The sequence below is a fragment of the Jaculus jaculus genome, chromosome 14, assembly GCF_020740685.1.
Source record: "Jaculus jaculus isolate mJacJac1 chromosome 14, mJacJac1.mat.Y.cur, whole genome shotgun sequence".
In the NCBI taxonomy this organism is placed as follows: Eukaryota; Metazoa; Chordata; class Mammalia; order Rodentia; family Dipodidae; genus Jaculus; species Jaculus jaculus.
This window is the reverse complement of record NC_059115.1, coordinates 2,645,926-2,668,303: the sequence shown is the minus strand read 5'-3', so window position 1 is coordinate 2,668,303 and position 22,378 is coordinate 2,645,926. Positions and strand designations below refer to the sequence as shown.

The window sequence follows — 22,378 nt, the reverse complement described above, 5'->3', positions numbered from 1 at the left end:
AGAAAGGCAGAGAGAGATAGAAAGAGAATGGGCATACCAGGGCTTCTAGCCACTGCAAAGGAACGTCAGACACGTGCGCCCCCTTGTGCATCTGACTTATGCGAGTTTTGTGGAATCGAACCTAGGTCTTTAGGCTTCACAGGCCAAGTGCCTTAACCGCTAAGCCATCTCTCCAGCCCCGTTTTTTTTTTTTTTTTTTTCCTGAGGTAGAGGCTCACTCTAGGCCTCCTACCTCTGCCTTCCGAGTGCTGGGATTAAAGGTTTGTATCACCATGCCTGGCTGACTGACTTAAAAATATTTAGGGCTAGAGAGATGGCTTAATAGTTAAGGTACTGGCCAGCAAAGCCAAAGGACCCAGGTTCCATTCCCCAGTACCCACATAAAGGAGGATGTGCAAGATGCCACATGCATCTGGAGTTCATTTGCAGTGGCTGGAGGCTCTGGTGTGCTCATTTTGTTTTTGTTTTTGTTTTTGGTTTTGGTTTTTTGAGGTAGGGTCTCACTCTGTTCCAGGCTGACCTGGAATTAACTCTGTAGTCTCAGGGTGGCCTTGAACTTGTGGTGATCCTCCTACTTCTGCCTCCCGAGTGCTGGGATTAAAGGCGTGCACCACCACGCCCGGCTTGGTGTGCTCATTTTTGCCTCTTCTCTCTCACCCCCCTCACATAAATAAATGAATAAAACATTTTAAAATATTAATTAATTAATTAATTTGATGGGCTGGAGAGATTGCTTAGTGGTTAAGGCACTCGCCTTCAAAGCCAAAGGACCCTGGTTCGATTCCTCAGTACCTGCGTAAAGCCAGGTGCACAGGGTAGTACATGCATCTTGGAGTTCGTGTGCAGTGGCTAGAGTCCCTGGTGTGCCCATTCTCTAGCTGCCTCTTTCTCCTCCCTCACAAATAAATAAATAAATATTTTTAGAAGTATTGTTTTGAGAGAGAGAGAGAGGAGAAAGAATGGCATGTCAAGGTCTCTTGCTGCTGCAAGTGAACTCTAAATGCACGTGTCACTTTGTGCATCTGGCTTTATGTGGGCGCTGGGGAATCTAACTAGGGCCATCAGGCTTTGCAAGCAAGTGCCTTTAACTTCTGAGCCATCTCTCCAGTGCTGATAGAGGTGTTTTATTTGATTGTTTTTTTTTTCTGAGATAGGATCTCATTGTAGCCCAGGCTAGATTCAAACTCACTATATAGCCAAGGCTGACCTTGAACTCCTGATCCTCCTGCACAGTGCCACCATATCTGGCTTGTCAAAAAAGCATTTACCTAGATGGCCCGCTGTCTCCCCCCACCCCACCACCACACACACAGGTCTACGGTGTAAGCCCGAAGAACAGCTACTGTTCCCGCTTAAATGTGTGCCTGGGCCATGCTGACGTAAGTGGGCAGGGCAGACATGCCTAGCAGTCCATACACAAGCTGGGTACTGGGGTCAGGAGGCAAGAGGGAGGGAGGGTTGATCCTGGGCCTGCAAGACAGGGGGCTCTGAGTTGAAGCCCAGTTTTGCTGTTTCCTGACTCAAAAACCGTGTCCCGAGCCCTCTTTGAGCCTCCGTTTCCTCCCTTGCGTAACGGGGTTAACAGCTGTCTTCACCTCTGAGCACAGCTGTGGGGATCGAAGCAGGTTACACACCTTGCAACGAAGGCCACCGCGTGTGATGGTTCCCACGTGTACATTGCCAGCACTCAAGAGGCTGAGACAGGAGGGCTTGGGCTTTGAGACTAGTCGAGACTTCATCGTAAGAAAAACAATGGTCAGGGCCAGGGAGAGACGGCTTAGCGGTTAAGGCGTTTGCCTGCAAAGCCAAAGGACCTCGATTCCATTCCCCAGGACCCACGTTAGCCAGATGCACAAGGGGGCACATGCATCTGGAGTTCATTTGCAGTGGCCAGAGGCCCTGGCGCACCCATTCTCTCTCTTTCTTTCTCATTCTGCCTCATTCCTGCTCTCAAATAAATTATATATATATGAAAAAGAACAATGGTCAGGGCTGGAGAGATGGCTTAGCAGTTAAGCACTTGTCTGTGAAGCCTAAGGACCCCGGTTCGAGGCTCAATTTCCCAGGATCCACATAAGCCAGATGCACAAAGTGCCGCATGCACCTGGAGTTTGTTTGCAGTGGCTGGAGGCCCTGATGTGCCTGTTCTCTCTCTCTCTCCCTCCCTCTTTTTCTCTCTGTCTACCACTCACAAATAAATAAAAATAAATTTTAAAAATGGCCAGAACAGAACGCGGTACACTGAGTGTACTATACACAGCCTCACCACGAGGCTGTGGCCGGCAGTGGTCTGTGTTCATCTGTGCCTAAACTGGGCTGGAGCGGGTCTTTGTTCAGGGCGCACACGAACATGCCTGCGTCCGTGTCGACGTGCGTGCTGGCCCTCTGTGCACGCGTGTGGCTGAACAGCTTGCACACACATTGTTTCTCGGTATCTCGGTCTCTGGGTGGGTGTCTGGGGACAGCTGCTCCTACATGTGCATGTTTTGCGGGTTCACATGTATCCAACATGGATGACCGGACGTTCTCTGAGCCAAGCTGTTGGGGGCACTGGGACACGGTGGATGGAGCGTGGAGAGAAAGGCCTGCCTTCCCTTCACGGAGCTCACTGTCCACAGACTTCGCTTCCATGTTAAGTGTAACAGGCTGTGCCACACAGGGATTAAACACAAGACCTCCGCCAGTGTAACCATGGCACACCTGCTACGTAAGCAACCAGTTGCTTTCAGCCTGGGTCTCAGGCTTTCTCCGTGGGAGGAAATTCATGCCTGATACTGAAAACGTTAAGTCAGAAGCCTATGGCTGGGAAGGTCAAAGGGCCTAAGGGGTTGGGGGAAGGAAAAGTAAAGAAAAGAAATAAATACAACTGCTCTGGGGAGAGGAAAGATAGGGAAAGAGGGTAAAAGTCAGTGGTGGGCTAGAGAGACAGCTCAGTAAAAAAAAAAAAAAGTGCTTGCCTGCAAAGCCTGATAGCCTGGGTGGAATCTTCTAGTACCCACATAAAGCCAGATGCACAAAAGTGGAGCGTGCGTCTGGAATTCACTTGCAGCAGCGGAGGGTCCTGGCATGCCAATTCATAGTGTCTCTCTCTCTCTAGCAAATAAGTATTTTTTTTTTTTTTAAAGCAAGGGCTGGGAGACAGCTTTGCAGTTAAGGCACTTGCCTGCAAAGCCAAAGGACCCAGGTTCAATTCCCCAGGACCCACGTAAGCCAGATGCACAAGGTTGCACATGTGTCTGGAGTTTATATGCAGTGGCTGGAGGCCCTGGCCTGCCCATGCTCTGTCTGTTCTCCCCTTCTCTCAAAGAAATAAATAAGGATTTTAAAAATTGGGGTGGAAAGGTGGCTTAGCGGTTAAGGCATTTGCCTGCAAAGCCAAAGGATCCCAGTTAAACTCCCCAGGACCCACATAAGCCAGATGCACAAGGTGATGGATGCATCTGGAGTTCGTTTGCAGTGGCTGGAGGCCCTGGCACGCCCTTTCTCTCCCCCCCACCCCCCCGTTTCTCGCTCTCAAATAAATATTTAAGAAAATATTTAAAATTAAAAAAAAATAAGCCAGGCATGTTGGTGCACATCTTTAATCCCAGCACTGGGGAGGCCTCTAGAGATAGGAGGATTGCCATGAGTTCAAGGCCAGCCTCAGACTACACAGTGAATTCCAGGTCAGCCTGGGCTAGAGTGAAACACTGCCTCAAAAAACAAAACCACAGCCGGGCGTGGTGGCGCACGCCTTTAATCCAAGCACTCAGGAGGCAGAGGTAGGAGGATCACCATGAGTTCGAGGCCACCCTGAGACTACATAGTTTATTCCAGGTCAGCCTGGACCAAAGTGAAACCCTACCTCGAAAAAAAAACAAAAACACAGAAATACAAAAAATTAAAAATAAAATATGTCAGGCATGGCAGCACACTCCTTTAACCCTAATACTCAGGAGGCTGAGGTAGGAAGACTGCTGTGAGTTTGAGAGTTCGAGGCCAGCTTAGAATTACAGAGTGAGTTCCAGGTCAGCCTGGGCTACAGTGAGACCCTACCTTGAAAAAAAATTTTTTTAAATAAGATAAAATAAAATAAGGGCTAGGGAGATGGTTCAGTGGTTAAAGGCACTTTCTTGCAATGCCCACTGTCTCAGATTTGATTCCGCAGTATCCACATAAAGCCAGATGCACAATGGGGTGTGTCTGCGGTTTGTTTTCAGGGACAAGATGTCCTGGTGCACACATATTCTTTTTTTTTACCCCTCTCTTTCTTCAAATAAATATTTAAAAATTAAAATTAAAGTAAAAGTAGGTAGTTTCCCATTTTTACAATAGAGGGGCTAAGGAAAGTCTTTAAAAAATATTTTATGTATTTCCAAGCAGAGAGAGAGACAGAGAGAAAATGAGAGAGACAGAGGACATGGGTACACCAGGGCTTCTTAAACCACTGCTAACAAACTCCAATTGCATGCACCACTTTGTGCATGTGGCTCTATGCAGGTACTGGGGAATTGAACCCCGGGCCATCAGGCACCCTTAACTGCTGAGCCATCTCTCCAGCCCCCAAGGAGGGTCTCCTAACTAAGGGGAGACGTGAGCAAAAAACCTAGCGCGCAAAGGGCTCCACTGACCCCCATGGGGAAATACATGGGAAACAGACAAAAGACAAGCGTGAAGGCCCAGAGATGTGCCCGTGCTTGGGGCCCGGGGACACCTGGAAGAGGGCGTGTGGCCGGAGCAGTAGACACGGGAGAGGACAGAGGTCAGACTCCTCAGGGACTGGCCTGGGCAGTCTCTAATCGCAGGGGGCTGCGGGCCTCACCGGGCTGCGGCCTGAGGGCCATGCACCCATGGGGGCGAGCGCGCTTACCGCGGGGCCCGGGTACGTGCTGGCTTCGCAGTTCTCCCTCCAGGACATGTTGAGGCTGCGCACAAACTCTGGGTAGAACGGATGGGAGGTGTTGAACATGGAGAAGCCCAGGATGTTGGAAGAGTCCTCGACGATCCCGTCCAGATGCAGGATGGGGAAGTCCTGGGACCGAGAAGAGAGGGTGAGGTGGGGGAGGGGAGGCGCGGCCCAGCTGGGCGGTGGTGGTGGCCGGTGGGCAGCAGACGGGCAGGTACTCTACGCACCATGGTGGTGAGGATATACTTGTAAAACGCCGAGGTCATTCCCAGCTCCGAGGCCTGGTGGACACAGGAGAGGCCGAGCAGCGAACGGGAAGCCCAGAAAGGAAGAGAGAGGTAGAGAAGATGTTCAGTGTGGAGCCCAGTAAGAGACCCCCGGACAGGGACCACGAGGAGGAGACGAGCGTGGCCAGAGGGAGACCTTGGCCCCCTGGCATCCCACCATTCTGGGAGTAAGGGAATGTCCTTTTTTTTTTTTTTTAGGTAGGGTCTCACTCTATAGCTCAGGTTGGCCTGGAATTCACTATGTAGTCTCAGGGTGGCCTCGAACTCATCGCGATCCTTCTACGTCTGCCTCCCGAGTGCTGGGATTAAAGGCGTGTGCCATTCTCTGTCTGTCTGTCTCTCTCTCTCCCCTTGCAAATAAATAAATGTTAAAAAAAATTTTCAAATATTTTAGTTATCTGAGAAGGGGAGAGAGAGAAAATGGGTGTACCAGGGCCTCCAGCCCAGTGTAAATGAACTCCACACAAAAGTGCCACCTTGTGCATCTGGCTTACATAGGTACTGGGGAACTGAACCTGGGTCCTTAGGCTTCACAGGAAAGCACCTTAACCACTGAGCCATCTCTCCAGCCCCCATTTTAGTTTTTCAAGGTAGGGTCTCACTGTAGCTCAGGCTGACCTGGAATTCACTGTGTAGTCTCAGAGTGGCCTTGAACTCATAATGATCCTCCTACCTCTGCCTCCCGAGTGCTGGGATTAAAGGCGTACACCAACACACCTGGCCAGCCTCCTTTTTTTTTTTTAATTAAAAAAAAAAAAAAAAAGACTAGGGCTGGAGAAATGGCTTAGCAGTTAAGGCGCTTGTCTGACAAGCCTAAGGCCTCATGTTTGACTCTCCAGGTTCCACGTAAGCCAGATGCACAAGGTGACCAAGCACGCACGCACACTAGGTGGCACGTGTATCTGGAGTTTGACTGCAATGACTGGACGCCCTGGCATGCCAATTTTCTCCGCCTCCTTCTTCTTTTTCTTCTCTCTCTCATTAAAAAAAAAAAAAAAAAAAAAAAAAAAAAAAAAAAAAAAAAGACCAGGTGTGGAGGCACATGCCTTTAATCCCAGTATTTGGGTGGCAGAGGAAGGAGGATCACCATGAGTTTGAGGCCACCCTGAGATTGCACAGTGAATTTCAGGTCAGCCTGGGCTAGAGTGAGACCCTACCTCAAAAAAAAAAAAAAAAATTAAAAATAGGGCTGGAGAGCTGGCTTACTGGTTAAGGTGTCTGCCTGCCAAGCCAAATAAAGGATCCCGGTTTGATTCTCCAGGACCCACATTAGCCAGATGCACAAAGGGGCACATGCATCTGGAGTTCATTTGTGGTGGCTGGAGGCTCTGGCATGTCCATTCTCTCTCTCTCTCCCCCTCTCCCTCTCTCTTCCTTTTCCTGTCTCTCAAATAAAAAAAATACTAATTTTTAAAAAATTATTTCTTTTTTTATATTTTATATTTTATTTACTTATTTTATAGAGAACGAGGGAGAGAACGAGAATGGGCACACCAATGCCTCCAGCCATTGCAGACGAACTCCAGACGCATGCGCCCCCTTGTGCATCTATCTGGCTTACGCAGGTCCTGGAGAGTTGAACCGAGATCTTTTATTTAGCTTTGTAGGCAAGTGCCTTAACCGCTAAGCCATCCCTCCAGCCCAAGATCTACTAAATTTTATTTTTTTAGGAATTAAAAATAATAATAAAGAAGGGAGTTGGGGAAATGGTGCAGTGGTTAAAGGTGCTTGCTTGTATAGCCTATTGGCACTGGTCTAATTCCCCAGCACCCATGTAAAGCTGGAAACAAAAAGGGACACATGTATCTGGTGTTCATTTGTAGCACTTACGGACTCTGGTACATCCATACACACAACCATAAGTAAGAAAATAAATACATAATTTTAAAAAAATGTTTTATTTTTATTTATTTATTTGGGAGAAATAGGCAGAGAGAGAGAGGGAGAGAATGGGCGCGCCAGGGCCTCCAGCCACCGCAAACAAGCGCCAGATACACGAGCCACCTTGTGAATCTGGCTAACATGCGTCCTGGGGAATCGAACCTGGGTCTCCAGCCCCCATAAATAATTTGTAAAGGGCTGGAAAATGACTGGGTGGGTAAAGCACTTGCTGTGCAAATACGAGGCCTTGAGCTCAGGTCCCTACCGGCCACATGAAAGCAGCCACAGCCATCCCAGTGCTCCAACGGCAAGAGGAGAAGTAGAGACTGGAAAACTCCCGCAAGGAAGTGCGTGGACCAGATGGCCTGGCACAGGCTGCGCCAAACAAAAGATCCTGCCTTCGGGGCTGGAGAGATGGCTTAGCGGTTAAGCGCTTGCCTGTGAAGCCTAAGGACCTTGGTTCGAGGCTCGATTCCCCGGGACCCACATAAGCCAGATGCACAAGGTGGCGCATGCGTCTGGAGTTCGTCTGCAGTGGCTGGAGGCCCTGGTGTGCCCATTCTTTATCTATCTGCCTCTTTCACTGGCTGGCTGTCGCTCTCAAATAAATAAATAAAAATAAACAAAAAAAAATTTAAAAAAGGTCCTCCCTCAAACAAGGTGGAAGACCCCCAAGTTGTCCTGTGATTCCCCACGTGTGCCTTGGCATGTATGTGTCCACCCATTTACAAGTACATCATGCATGTGCGCTCGCATGCATGCACACGAAGGTTTAGGGAGGGCTGGAGAGATGGCTTAGTGGTTAAGGCACTTGCCTGCTAAGCATCAGGATCCAGGTTCAATTCCCCAGGATCCACATAAGAAGGATGCACAAGGTGGCGCATGCGTCTGGAATTCTTCTGCCGTGGCTAGAGACCCTGATGCGCCCATTCTCTATCTGCCTCTTTCTCTCTCTCTCTCTCTTTATTTTATTTATTTATTTAATTTGGTTTTTCGAGGTAGGGTCTCGCTCTAGCCCAGGCTGACCTGGAATTCACTACGGAGTCTCGGGGTAGCCTCGAACTCATGGCGATAAATATATATGATAAAAATAAAATAAAATAATAAAGGTTTGAGGATATGACTAAGTGGAAGAGCTCTTACCTAATATCCAGCAGACCCTAGAGTGAATTCCCAGTACCACAAAAACAGAGCAGGGCAGGGGAGGTTGGGGAGATTTTGACTCTCAAGTTCGTTCTTTCAGCCCTCCTTCTTTTGGCCTTCAAGGAGAATAAGGCTGGAAGAAAGACCTCCCGATGCTAGCATCCCCCTCCTGATCCCTGTCATGAGAATTAAAACATTGCGGGCTGGAGAGATGGCTTAGCTATTAACACGTTTGCCTGCAAAGCCAAAGGACCTTGGTTCGATTCCCCACAACCCACGTAAGCCAGACGCACAAGGGGGCGCGTGCGTCCGGAGTTCGTTTGCAGTGGCTGGAGGCCCTGGCTCACTCATTCTCTCTCTCTCCCCACACTCTTTCTCTCTCGCTCTGTCAAATAAAGAAATAAATTAATTTAATTAAAAAAAAAGAATTAAAACATTGCATGGCCCAGGCGTGGTGGCGCACGCCTTTAATCCCAGCACTCAGTAGGCAGAGGTAGGAGGATCACCGAGAGCTGGAGGCCACCCTGAGACTCCATAGTGAATTCCAGGTCAGCCTCGGCTAGAGTAAAACCCTACTTTGTAAAGCCAAAAAAAAAAAAAAAAAAAAAAAAAACCAGAAAAAAAAGAATTGCAGGGCCCCAGCTTGCATTCCTGAGGGTTAGGAGCTGGGCTGAGACACACAGGTGTAGAGGAAGGGCGGGTGGGGGAGACAGGAGGGTCAGACCCCTGCCCCCGATAGCCTGCCTGCAGAGCCCAGACACCTCTTCCCTAAGCCACCCGGAATTCACAAAAGCCTGTTCTATACTTCTTCCTGTGGGCTACAATCAGCAGTGACATATGGTTTTAATTAAAAGAAAAAAAAAAAAGATAAGCAGAGAGAAATGATACAAATTTGATTATAGAGAAAAATTAAGAGCAGGGAAGCAAATGAGTGATGAACGAGTGCAGCTCCCTGGCATATGGAATTTGCAGGGGAGGACTTCCAGGAAAGGCCCCGACACTTTCAGCTCTTCTGTGTGGCCCTGAGCCCCCAGAACCCCAGCATCTTTCTCCACAGAATACCCCTGGTACCTGCCCTGCAAGCCTGGGCAAGAACCCAGTGAAAGACACCTCAGGGCTGCAGAGATGGCCTAGTGGTTAAGGCGCTTGCCCGCAAAACCAAAGGACTCAGGTTCGATTGCCCAGGACCTACGTAAGCCAGATGTACAAGGGCGTGCACGCGTATGAAGTTCATTTGCAGTGGCTGGAGGCCCTGGTGTGCCCATTCTCTCTCTCTTCCCCTCTCTCAAATATATAGAAATTAAAAAAAAAAAAAAAAAGACATCTCAAACCAGAGCTGCTCAAACACCTAACTGGGGGTGCTGGAGAGCCGGCCGAGCAGTTTAAAGGTGCTTGCTTGCAAAGCCTGGTGGCCTGGATTTGAGTTCCCCAGTACCCACATAAAGCCAGATGTGCAAAGTGGCCACATGCGTCTGGAGTTCTTTTGCAGCTGCAAGTGGCCCTTGGCATATCCATTCCGTTTCTCTCTTCTTGCAAATGAGTTAAAATATGTTCTTAAATCCTCCTAGCTGGATGTGGTGGGATCCTGAGATCCATATTAGCCTAGGTTACCCAGGGAGACCCTGCCTTGAAAATGCAAAACATAGCCAAGTGTGGCTGCACACACCTTTAATCCCGGCACTCAGGAGGCAGAGGTGGGAGGATTGCTGTGAGTTTGAGACCACCCTGAGACTACATAGTGAATTCCAGGTCAGCCTGGGTAACAGCAAGACCTTAGCTCAGAAAACCACAGGGGGTGGGGGGAGATGCTTAAGAAGAGAGTCCTGAGCTGGAGCCTGAGAACACATGTTCGAATCTCCAGGTCCCACGCAGCCAGACGCATAGTGATGTAAGCGTGCAGCGCTGCACGTGTGCACAAGGGGGCGCACACGTCTGGAGTTCGTTCATAGTGGCTGAAATGCCCTGGCACACCCATTCTCTCTCTCTCTTCCCTTTCTTTCTCTCTCAGTCTCTCACAAATAAAAATAATAATAAAGAAAAGAAGCCAGGCATGGTGGCACACATCTTTAATCCCGGAACTGGGGAGGCAGAGGTAGGAGGATCGCCGTGAGTTCAAAGCCACCCTGAGACTACATAGTGAATTCCAGGTCAGCCTGGGCTAGAGTGAGACCCTACCTCAAAAAAAAAGACAGACAGAGAGAGAGAGAGAGAGAGAGAGAGAGAGAGAAGAGTCCTAAATCTCCTTCCCCACCACTGAGGCCACTGGACTCACCCAGGTCTCCGTCCCCCAGCCTTCGGGAGAATGAACGGAAGGGGACCCACCTTACGGAGGACGAGGTGGGAGATGGACGCGTTGGCATCGATGATGATGGTGGACACTTTGTCGTCTCGGATCTCCTTGAGCAATGGTGTGGGGTCCCGGCTGTCATCCAGCATCCTCACTGATAACGTCTCCTTGGAGATGAGGAAGCCACGGACCAGTTCTTCCAATCGCAGCAGGCCTGAGGAGGGAGGGGCAGGGATGGATCGCAGGTTAGAGCTTTTCTCTCTTCGTACCCAGGCACGGGGCAGAGAAGTTCCTTCCTCCTGTCCAGCGCGGGGACCGCTGGACAGAAGGTAGGAGGGTGTGCTGAGAGATGCAGTGGCTGGTCCCGGGACATGTAGGGCCCTTGGAACACTGGGCTCGGGGACTTCATGCCCGTGCTGAGCGTTTAATGCTCCAGTCTTCTTGCCCAAACCTCTCACTGTATCTCTCTGGGCTGTCGTCACTGGCTGTCAATTGTTCAGGTCAGAACCAGGGTGGAAGTGTGGCTCCTAATTTTTTTCCTCCCTAACCCATTCAGGCTCTGCCTCCAAAACACATCCATGCCTACCACATCCTGACGCCGTCCACCGCCTGGCACAAGCCGCGGCCATCTCTCTCGCCTCTCACAATGGCAACACTTGCTCCATCCCGTTCCCCGCCCCCTCGCCTCCCCAGCCCCGGCCGCGCACAGGAGCCAGAGAGGTGGAAGAGATGTTTTCTGGGCTAAGCGCTGTGATGGCTTCTCATCTCCTCCTGCCACTTATGTTCCCACCTGCTCCAGTCACGTTTGGCACAGCGAGACTCCTGTCCTGTGGCCTTGGTTTGGTTTGTTCCCTCTACTTAGCTCCCCGTTTCCCCAGATCCCCCATACGTGCCCCCTTCACCTACTCCAAGTTGTTGCTCAAATGTCACCCGCCCAGTGAGGCCGATGAGGCCCCTGTCCGCTCTGTTTAAAATCGCCCCCACACACCCACTCACACAAGCTGGAGAGATGGCTTAGTGGTTAAGGTGCTTGCCTGTGAAGCCTAAGGACCCATGTTCGACTCTCCAGGTCCCACGTAAGCCAGACGCACGGGGGCGCGAGCGTGCAAGGTCGCCTGTGCGCACTAGGTGGCGTGTGCATCTGGAGTTCCACCACAGTGGCTGAGGCCCTGGCGGAACAATTCCCTCTCTCTCTCTTTCTCTCGCTCTCGCATAACAAAAAAAAAAGAAAGAAAGAAAGAAAGAAAGGCCAAAGATCTATCTGTTGAGCTTGCCTTAAAAAAAAAAAAAAATTGTGGGCTGGAGAGATGGCTTAGCGGTTAGGCGCTTGCCTGTGAAGCCTAAGGAGCCCGGCTCAAGGCTCGGTTCCCCAGGTCCCACGTTAGCCAGATGCACAAGGGGGCGCACGCGTCTGGAGTTCGTTTGCAGAGGCTGGAAGCCCTGGCGCGCCCATTCTCTCTCCCTCCGTCTATCTGTCTTTCTCTCTGTGTCTGTCGCTCTCAAATAAATAAATAAATAATTTAAAAAAAATTGTCCCCCACCTCACTCTAGATTCCCAATCCTCACAACTTCACAACTTGCATGGGGCTCCACAGGACGCGCTGGTCTATCCAGACCAGGCGTCTACTGACAGCAGTTATCTCCGGACACTGGCGGGGAGTGTGGCAAGGGCCGCCATCTGCAGCTAGCTCACCCAAGTACTTCTCCCACCGACAGCCTGACGCGCAGAAGGTGATCAGAGAACACCTCTGCAAAGAGGAATTCCATCCGGCAGCTCCGGAGCCCAGCGCCCTCCTGCAGCCTCCCCCAGCCCACCGCATGTCTCACTTGAATGGCTCCGAGGACAGCTCGCGGAACGTGCCCTCTAGAACGCCTGTGACACTCTGGCTGCCCCCACGACCTGCCCGCCCTCCTCCTCCGCGAGGCCCGGCCCTCCATCCCATTGGCACCACCTGCCCCGCTGGCGAGCATCTCCTCGCCTCCCACTCTCGCCTCGACCCCGCCAAGGTCCTTGCTCGCACCATGCCCCCGCCGCCCTTCAGGTTCAACTTAGAGGTCACCTTCTCAGGACCCGGGTTCTGAAGCTCCCACGTGGATCAGAGCTCCTGTCCGAGGAGCCACACACCCCCCAACCGCCCGCGTGCCTATCTGTGTTCCAAGAGCTTAGTGACCTAAGGTTTCCCCTAGACCAAGAGTCATGTGCAGAGGGTAATTACGTGTAAAAACTATATATATATAAAATATAGGGGGCTGGAGAGATGGCTCAGCAGGTAAAGGTGCTTGCTTTGCAAGGCCTGATGGCCTGGGGTTTATTCCCCACATAAAGCCAGATGCACAAAGTGGTGCATGTGTCTGGGGTTCATCTGTAGTGGCAAGATGCCCTGGCAGGCCCATTCTCTCTCTTTCCCTCTCTTTGTCTGCCTCTTTCTCTCTCTCAAATAAGTAATAAAAATTTTAATATGATGGAGAATGGAATTTCAAAGGGGAAAGTGTCAGGGGGAAGGGAGGGAATTACCATGGGATATTATTTTTTATAATCATGGATAATGTTAATAAAAATTTAAAAATTTAAAAAAATTTTTTAAAAACTCTTAAATATATATATGAAAATGTCATAATTAAACTCATAATGTATGCTAAATAAAAAATATCATTTTATTTTTTAAAAAGACTTATTTACTTATTAGAGGCAGAGAGATAGAGTGAGAATGGGTGTGCTAGGTCTTCTAGCCACTGCAAACAAACTCCAGATGCATGCACCACCATGTCCATCTGGCTTACGTGGGACCGGGAGAATCAAACCTGGGTCCTTAGGCTTTGCAGGCATGCACCTTAACCGCTAAGCCATCTCTCCAGCCCACAAAGCTATTGTTTTAAAAATAATTTTTATGGGGGGGGGGCTGGAGAGATGGCTTAGCGGTTAAGCGATTGCCTGTGAAGCCTGAGAACCCCGGTTCGAGACTCGATTCCCCAGGACCCACGTTAGCCAGATGCACAAGGGGGCGCACGCGTCTGGAGTTCGTTTGCAGTGGCTGGAGGCCCTGGCGCGCCCATTCTCTCTCTCTCTCTCTGCCTCTTTCTCTGTCTGTCGCTCTCAAATACATAAATAAAAATAAGCAAAAATTTTTTTAAAAAAAGCTTTGTATGGACAGGGATCATGTTCAGTACTCTCTCCCTGCCACCTTCCAAGGTTGAGGAGCGGGCTGATGGGGCTAGGGGCTTAGTTACCCTCTGTGGGCCCCATGAGCTTCTGTGAGGCAGAAGAGGTATGCAGAACCAGCGGAGGGGAATGGAAACATGGGGACTAGGAAAGCCAGGTGCCTGAGTAATGCAGTGGCTTCCAAATGTGGGGGGACAACATGAGAGCTCTTGGGAAGCGGCCCACGTGGGGTGGTGACAAAGGGCACACCCAGTCCCCCCCCCCCCCCGCCTCCCGTCTCACACTCAGCCTTGGCACAGATGAGGCTGGCCGAGGGATAGTTGAAGGACTTGAGGATCCGGGAGACAGCCAGGCTGACGTCCTCGTTACTGGGATACAGGCTGACAGAGGCGAAGCGGAGGTACTGAAGTCGGGGCGTCTCCTCAGGACCCACCTTGATGTGGGGGATCTGGACAGAGAGGGAGCTGTTGCTTCCTAGGAATCCGAGCTCCAACCCCCACCCCCTTCACTCCCCCCTCCCCACCCCACCCCGAGAGGCCTACGCGCCCCACACCTCACCTCCTTCTCCCCACAGATATGGCTCACGGTGGAGGCAGATGCCGGGCTAGAGGAAGGCCCCAGGACAGACACGACCCCCTTGGGCAGGATCTGACACACTACACAAAAGGGGAGAGAGAAAGGAAACAGTCAAGGACTCTCTGTCTCCTTCCCTGCCCCACCGGCCAGGGCACCACCATGTTTCCAGGGAGGATCCAGAGGGTCACAGCGGCCTGACCCTCCTCTGTCAGCCAGGACCCAGAGGCCCAGTCCCCAGCCCTGCTCAATACAAACAAGGAAGCAGACAGACAGGAGGACACAGCCACGGAGGGACAAGAGGCCAGGTCAAACCAAGAGAAACAAACACAGGAAGGAATGAAGAAAAGACGGCATCTCCAGGCATGGTGGCGCACGCCTTCAATCCCAGCACTCGGGAGGCCGAGGTAGGAGGATCACTGTGAGTTTGAGACCAGCCTGGGACTACAGAGTGAACTCCAGGTCAGCCTGGGCTAGAGTGAGACCCTACCTTGAAAAACAAAACAAAAAAATTATACACACACACACAGATACACATGACGGGCATGGTGCGCACGCCTCTAATCCCAACACTCAGGGGGCAGAGGAAGGAGGATCGCCGTGAGTTCGAGGCCACCCTGAGACTCCATAGTGAATTCCAGGTCAGTCTGGACAAGAGTGAGACCCTACCTGGAAAAAAAAAAAAAAAAAAGACAAAGAGTAACACTTTAGACCTCTACCTTTTCTTTTATTTATTTTATTTTTTTTTTATTTATTTTAGAGGGAGAATGGATGTCCCAGGGCCTCTTGCCACTGTAAATAAAATGTGCCACTTTGTGTGTTTGGGTTTAAGTGGTTACTGGGGAATCGAATCTGGGCCTGCAGTCTTTGCAAGCAAGTGCCTTCAACTGCTGAGCCTAGCCCCGTCTTCTTTTTCTCTTTTCCTTGTTTTTTTTTTTTTTTTTTTTTTCAAGGTAGGATTTTATTCTAGCCCAGGCTGACCTGGAAGGAATTAACTATGTAGTCTCAGGCTGGCCTCAAACTCATGGCCACCGTCCTACCTCTGACCCCCAAGTGCTAGGATTAAAGGCATGTCCAGCTTGTTTTTTTTGAAGCAAGGTCTCACTTTAGATTACACTGACCTAGAACTTACTCTGGAGCCCAGACCAGCCTCAAACTCAGTCTGAAGAGTGCTGGGATTGTAGGTGTGAGCCAACTAGATTTTTCTTTGCTTTTTCTTCTTTTTAAAATATGTTTTTAGAATTTATTTATTTGAGAGAAAGAGAGAGAATGGGCACACCAGGGCCTCCAGCCACTGCAAAGGAACCCCTAGATGCATGCGCTCCCTTGTACATCTGGCTTACATGGGTCCTAGGGAATAGAAGCTGGGTCCTGAGGCTTTGTAGGCAAGTGCCATCACTGCTAAGCCATCTCTCGAGCCCCTTCCATTTATTTATTTATTTATTTATTTATTTATTTATTTATTTATTTGCCCAAGGTAGGGTCTCACTCTAGCTCAGGCTGACCTGGAATTCAACTATGAAGTCTCAGGGTGGCCTTGAACTCACGGTGATCCTCCTACCTCTGTCTCCCAAGTGCTGGGATTAAAGGCGCACGCCACCACGCCGGATTCCTTTTCTTCCTTGTTTGAGACAGTCTCTTGTAGCTCAAAATAGCCTTTCTATTAGGCTGACCTTGAAGTTCTGATCCTCCTGCCTCTAACTCCCAAGTACTAAGGATCACGCAGACATGTCTTCTGTGCTGGGTTTACACAGCGCTGGGAGTCCGTGTATGCTGAGCAAGCACCTTGCCAACTGAGCATCCCCAGATGCCCCCGCCAACTTTTTTTTTTTTTTTGAGGTAGGGGTCTCTAGCCCAGGCTGACCTGGAATTCACTATGGAGTCTCAGGGTAGCCTTGAACTCACGGCAATCCTTCTACCTCTGCCTCCCGATTGCTGGGATGAAAGGCGTGCGCCCCCACGCCCAGCTCAGCTTATATTGTTTTTTGAGGCAAAGTCTCATTGTGTACTCCAGGCTGGCTTCAAACTCCCCAGGATGAGCACCGGGATTATAGGTGTGCACAGCCGTGCCCAGTTCCACAAGCGTCGTTCCAAAAACATTGACACACACACACTCGTGTGGCACTTGTTTACAGCTGTGAGAGACTCTGGTGCGAGAGTGCACATGCACGCACGCACACAAAATAGATGCACCTTGAAAACGTCTTGGGGGGGCTGGAGGGATGGCTTAGCGGTTAAGGCGTTTGCCTGTAAAGCCAAAGGATCCCGATTCGACTCCCCAGGACCCACGTTAGCCAGATGCACAAGGGGGCGCACGTGTCTGGAGTTCGTTTACAGTGGCTGGAGGCCCTGGCGCGCCCGTTCTCTCTCTCTCTCTCTCAAATAAATTAATAAATAAAATCATTAAAAAGAAAAGTCTTGGGGCTAGAGAGAGAGAGAGAGATGGTTCAGTAGTTAAGGCACTTGCTTGCAAAGCCTAACGAGCCGGGTTTGATTTCCCCAGTGCCCGTTCATGTAAAGGCAAATGTACAAAGTGGAGCGTGCTTCTGGAGTTTGCAGTTTGCAGTGGCTAGACACTCCGACGTGCCCATGGTCATTCATTCATTCTCTCTCTGCTTCCAAATAAATAAATAGACAAAAAAAATTATTTATTTTTTTTTTTTGGTTTTTCGAGGTAGGGTTTCACTCTACCCCAGGCTGACCTGGAATTCACTATGTTGTCTGAGGGTGGCCTCAAACTCACGGCGATCCTCCTACCTCTGCCTCCAGAGTGCTGGGATTTAAAGGCGCGTGCCACCACGCCCGGCTAACAAAATATTTTTTTAAATGTCTTTGTGGCGCCCAGTGCTGGGGACGAACCAAAGGCCTCACAAACGCACATGCTAGACAAGCCCGAGTCACAATGTTCTCTTAAGCCAGCCCGAGTTGGGATTCTGTCTCACATCTAACTGAAAACATCAAGAAAGAACATCTCGGGCTGGAGAGATGGCTTAGCAGTTAAAGTGCTTGCCTACGAAGCCAAAGGACTCAGGTTCGACTCCCCAGGACCCACATAATCCAGATGCACAAGGGGGGGCACACATCTGGAGTTCATTTGCAGTGGCTAGAGGCCCTGGTGTGCCCATTCTCTCTCTCTCTCTCCCTGCCTATTTCTGTATCTCTTTCTCAAATAAATAAAATTAAAAAAAGAAAAGAAAGAACATCTCATTTTGACCCAAACTTCTTCCTTCTGTGGCTTCCACGTGGCTGAAGGTCCCTCTATCTGCATGCACGAGATGCCCGAGATGGTCCCTTGGGGTCAGTCTCTCCCCTCACTGCCACTAGTGTGGCGTCTTACTTATCTGTCCTCTCACATCGGTCTCCTTCTCCCAGCCCCGTCTTACTTCAGGACGCCCAACTCGGGCGTATGTACAAGCCCCCTACTCATTACCAAAATCCGAGTCTCCACATTCACTTTCCAGAAGACCCAGGTCCCCGTTCCGAACCCACAGGCGGCTCCCCACAGCCTCGGCTGAAGTGGGGGGTCTCTTATCTAGCTACCCTACCCACTCTCACTTCCCACTGCCCTGTCACACTCCACGGTCCCCTCAAACATGCCCCGACTGCAGCTGCTCAGGATGGGCCTCAATCCCCACACCCTGTCCCTTGGCTCCGAACGCTCCCCCTGGACCCCCACTTCCGGGCTCCAAGCACAAGCCCGGAATGCCATCCGCCCCTCGGCCATCCATGCCAGCTTCTCCCAGACTGGTCTATGCCACACCAGGCAAAAACAAAACAAAAATGTTCTAGCCAGGTGAGGTGGCGCGCGCCTGCCTTCAATCCCAGCCCTCGGGCGGCAGAGGGAGGAGGATCGCCACGAGTTCAAGGCTATGCTGAGAGTAAAGTTCTACAAACACCCTCCCTCCTGGGATCCGGAATACACGACCTAACGGAGCTTCTAACGAGGTGCGCAGGAAAGAAACTTGTCCACGGACACGCTTGTTTATTTGCAATAATGGGATTGAACCCACGACTCATGCATGCTGAGCAGGGGCCGTACTGATGAGACCGGTCCCACACCTAAAGTGTCCCCTTACTCACTATGTAGCTAAGGCCGTCCTCGAAATCATGACAACAATCCTCCTGCCTCATCCTTTCGATAGCTGGAACGACAGATGTGAGCCACTGTGCCTGGACTAAAACATGCCTTAAGGCAGCAGTCACAAAGATCCATGATCCACCCCTCCCCCAACACAGCTGACAAGTGTCACACACTGTCATTCACGTGGGCCACCAGCGCTCCACGGACACTTCTGCATCCCTACTGTGTGGGCCACCAGCGCTCCACAGACACTTCTGCATCCCTACTGTGTGGGCCACCAGCGCTCCACAGACACTTCTGCATCCCTACTGTGTGGGCCACCAGCGCTCCACAGACACTTCTGCATCCCTACTGTGCGACGAGCTGGGCTCGGCAGGGTGGGCCAGAGCGACTCCATCAGAAGCCTCCCTCCTGCTCACGGGCAAGCAGTCCAGCCTTATGCAGAACAAGTCACCCACCCTTGAGCACCCCCCCCCCCAGCCTGACTGTCGGGCCTCTGGACTCAGCCTCAGAAGGAGAATGTGGGGGGGGGGGTGGCCTGGAGGGATGGCTTAGTAGTTAAGGCATTTGCCTGCAAAGCCAAAGGATCCCGGTTCGACTCCCCAGGACCCACGTAAGCCAGATGCACAAGGGGGCGCACGCATCTGTAGTTCGTTTGCAGGGGCTGGAGGCCCTGGCATGCCCATTCTCTCTCTCTCTCTCTCTCTGCCTCTTTCTCTCTCTCAAATAAATAAATTACACACACACACACACACACATATATATATAAAGGAGGAGAATGTAGAGACAGACATGAAAGAACGGCGCAAATCGAGCTGGAAGAGGACAGGATGGAGCTGAGGAGGCCGGAAGCCCAGGGATGAACTGAGAGCATCAGCCAGCCCAGCCCAGCCCAGCCCTGCCCTGCCCTGCCTCACCCCACGCCCCCGCGGCCCCGCTCACTGGTGTCCGTGGTCTCGTACTGGCTGTCCCGCTGAAGCTCAAAGATGTCTACTTCCACTCGGGCCTTGGCTGGGACCTCGATGATCCCGTTGATTTGCTCCCGAGCCAGTGCCAGGGCCAGACGCTCCCCCCGGCCACACACAGTCTGGTCGTCCAGGATTGCAGCTGAAGGGACACAGGGGTTAGTGGGGAGACAGCAGACCTCCCCGCGTCCTGAGGAAGGAGGGGCTCGGGGCTTGGACGCCAGGGCCCCCCGGAGTGCAGGGAGGTGTGAGGATTAAGGACGACATAGACGCAGTCTCTCGAATCCAAGGCTGGAGTGTTCCTGCCTGCTTGGCAGGCCCGCGTTTCCGGGAAGGAGCTTCCAGGGGCCTGGTGGGAGGGTGTCTTAGGAGGTGGGGTCTCACCCATGCGCAGTGACGACAGCACCTGGCAGCTGGGGCTGGCGAAGGCGGCTATCAGCAACATCAGCAGCTCAGCCGGCATCTTCCTCCCCTCCTCATGGGGACGCAGCTGCCGCGGCCCCCACTCGCCACCTGCGGGGAGACCCCCCAGCCCGAGGGGAGACTGATGATGTGGGGGGGGTGAGGGCCGCTGCACAGGGTGACATACACAGTCGTCCACACATTGTTGGTGCAGAGTTCTGAGGGCCCCTGCCTCACAGAACCGGGGGCACTGGGGCATGAGGTCAAGTTAAGGGGACATTGTTAGAGACCTCAGACAGGGCTGACTTCAGGGACCAGCCCCACCCCAACAGAAAACCAGGAAGTACCACCCCCCCCCACACACACACACCCTGTCCCGCCCCTGTCTCTGGGCAGGCAGCTGTTACCAAGCAACAGAAACCAGCTGGAGAGGATGCGGTGGTTGCTAGGCAACCCCATCCCAAGCCTCACTTGCTGCCTTCCTGACATCCCTGGTTCCCACAATCCCATGGGGAGAAAGGCCTGGACATCCGGGGTCTGGAGGGGTGGGGGAAAGAGTATCTGGGAGTTAGGAAACTTGTGGGGAGACAGAGAGAGAGAGAACTAAGTCAACTAACAAAAAAGCTTTAAAGGAGCACAGAGGATAGAAGAAAAAGGAAGAAATAGTAAGTGGAAGAGAGGCTACGAGGAACTCAGAAAAGGAGAAGGGAAGGGGAAAACAGACAGGTAGATATGAAACAAAATGGGAAGGTGAGGGAAAAAAAAAAGCAAAGCTGAGAAATACAGAGAAACAGTGACGGAGTTGGAGATGCAAGGAAGGGAAAGAAAGGGAAGAGGCAGGAAGATGAAAATACTCAAAGAGACAAGAGACAGAAGCAGGGAGAAGGGAACAGGGCCATCCAAGGGGACACCAGGGCATAAGTGGAGCAGAGGAAGAGGAAGACAGAGAATGAAGGGGCGGGGGGGGGGGGGACAACTCAGGAGGTGACCAGGGAGGGCTGGACAGGAAGCAAGTGAAGTTGGGAGGGAGCTGCCTTCTGGAGGTGGGCGCCAAACCACTGCGCCCAGCTTGTTCTGGGGAGCTGACAGAAGTGGGCTGGCACAGTCCTGCTCCCCACAACTCTCTACCTTCATGGAGTCAGGGCTTGCTTTGGGCACCCCAGGCCTTCTGCAAGGCACTACTGGACAGGATAGGTCTGGTCAGCACCAGGGACTTAACTGTGGGCCATAGCCCAGGGGAATGTTCCGTGGAAAAAGGAATGTCTTAAGGCCCAGGTACACCTGGCATCTCTCCACACCTCCCCCAAGCCTCACGAGAGGAGGGCTTCAGCTGGTGACATTCCACAAAACGGCCGCTGCCAGGGAAGGGCCGAGTCGCAAGCCGAGGCTTACAATCAGCTCCCACAGCCAGGAAAGTCCAGGCCAAGGGGAAACGGCGCCCCACCAGTGCCCCCCATCTCTGCCCTCATCTCATGAGATGACCTTGAGCAAGTCACCACTCTCCGGGGACTCTGGGAGGGCCGGGATAGGAGGGCATGCTGGGCAAAAACCGCGAGCTGCTTAAGACCGACTGTGAGGCCGGACCAAGGTGGAGGAGCAGGGCATTCTGGGAAAACTGGAAGAAGAGCTTTCAAGGGGAAAAGATGGAAGGAGGGGAAGTTCTCCTGAGACCCCCCAGGGACACGTGGGACAAATGGGGAGCAGGGCCTAGAGACAGACAGGGCAGAAGGGCAGGGACCCACAGGTGGCAGACAGGTGGGAACGAAAGGACCGAGATGCCACGCAGGGACAGACTTAAGAGGCAGCGAATGGACCCGAGGTCCAGGACAGAAAGACAGACAGGCCGAAAGCGCTGCTAAGTGGAAAACAAGGCCAGACAGGGATAGCCTAGAAAGTGTCCAAGGTGGGCGCATGGTGACGCATACCTGTAATCCCAGCACGCTGGAGGCTGAGGCAGGAAGACAAAACACTGAGAGTTCAAAGCCAGCCTGGGCTGCATAGTGAGTTCCAGAGCAGCTGTAGAGATATACACCTCCCTGGCACCCCCTCCCCGCCCCCAGCGCCCCGTCTCTAAACAAACACCAGCACAGGATGCGCAAGGGCCAGCAGGCGAGCGACGTCTGGGACTCACAGACCCTGAGACGCGGGCCAGGCACACAAAGGTGGAGAGGGGTCAGCCACGGAGGGGAGCTGAGGGAAGGGGCCAGGTCCCACAGGTCCCAGGGGACAGAGAGGCAAATCGGGGAGGGAGAGCGTCCAAAGAGGAATGACACCCGGCAAGTGTAAGAACCACCACAGAGCAGAGTCTAACCCCAGCCCTTGGAGATCAGGAGTTCGAGGCCAGCCTGGACCGCATCTTGAGACCCAGTCTCAACAAACGAACGGTAAACAACAGAACTCTGGGAAGAGAGACAGTCAGTCTGAAACAGGGCGAGCGTGTGTGTGTGTGTGTGTGTGTGTGTGTGTGCGCGCGCGTGTGTGCGTGTATGTGGGGGGGGTTGAATGTTGGAACTGCACAGCAGTCTAAAGAAGAGAGTAAGGTTCAAAGAAAGGCAGAAGGAGGAAAAGATGTGAGGGAGAGGCATACAGGGAGAGACGGTCACACAGACTCGGGGTGGGGGAAAGAGTCCGGGGAGAAAGTGAATGGCCTGGGCAAGCACCGGTAGCCCCCACACAGACAAGACACTCAGGATGCCCACTGGGTGGGGGGGGGG

The 22,378-nt window shown here is 52.0% G+C and overlaps 1 protein-coding gene across 1 annotated transcript in view; it reads right to left on the bottom strand.

Annotated features, from left to right (window-relative positions):
- The window catches only part of Grik5 (glutamate ionotropic receptor kainate type subunit 5), a 114,329-nt gene that overhangs the window by 90,795 nt on the left and 1,156 nt on the right, over positions 1 to 22,378 (bottom strand). The window contains exons 2-8 of the mRNA XM_045134181.1: positions 19,647 to 19,775; positions 19,240 to 19,404; positions 14,202 to 14,299; positions 13,926 to 14,091; positions 10,519 to 10,697; positions 5,113 to 5,166; positions 4,850 to 5,011 (exon numbers count right to left, since the gene is read on the bottom strand). Coding sequence (XP_044990116.1) covers positions 4,850 to 5,011; positions 5,113 to 5,166; positions 10,519 to 10,697; positions 13,926 to 14,091; positions 14,202 to 14,299; positions 19,240 to 19,404; positions 19,647 to 19,725 — 903 coding nt within the window. The 5' untranslated portion in view covers positions 19,726 to 19,775. The remainder of the gene's footprint in view (positions 1 to 4,849; positions 5,012 to 5,112; positions 5,167 to 10,518; positions 10,698 to 13,925; positions 14,092 to 14,201; positions 14,300 to 19,239; positions 19,405 to 19,646; positions 19,776 to 22,378) is intronic.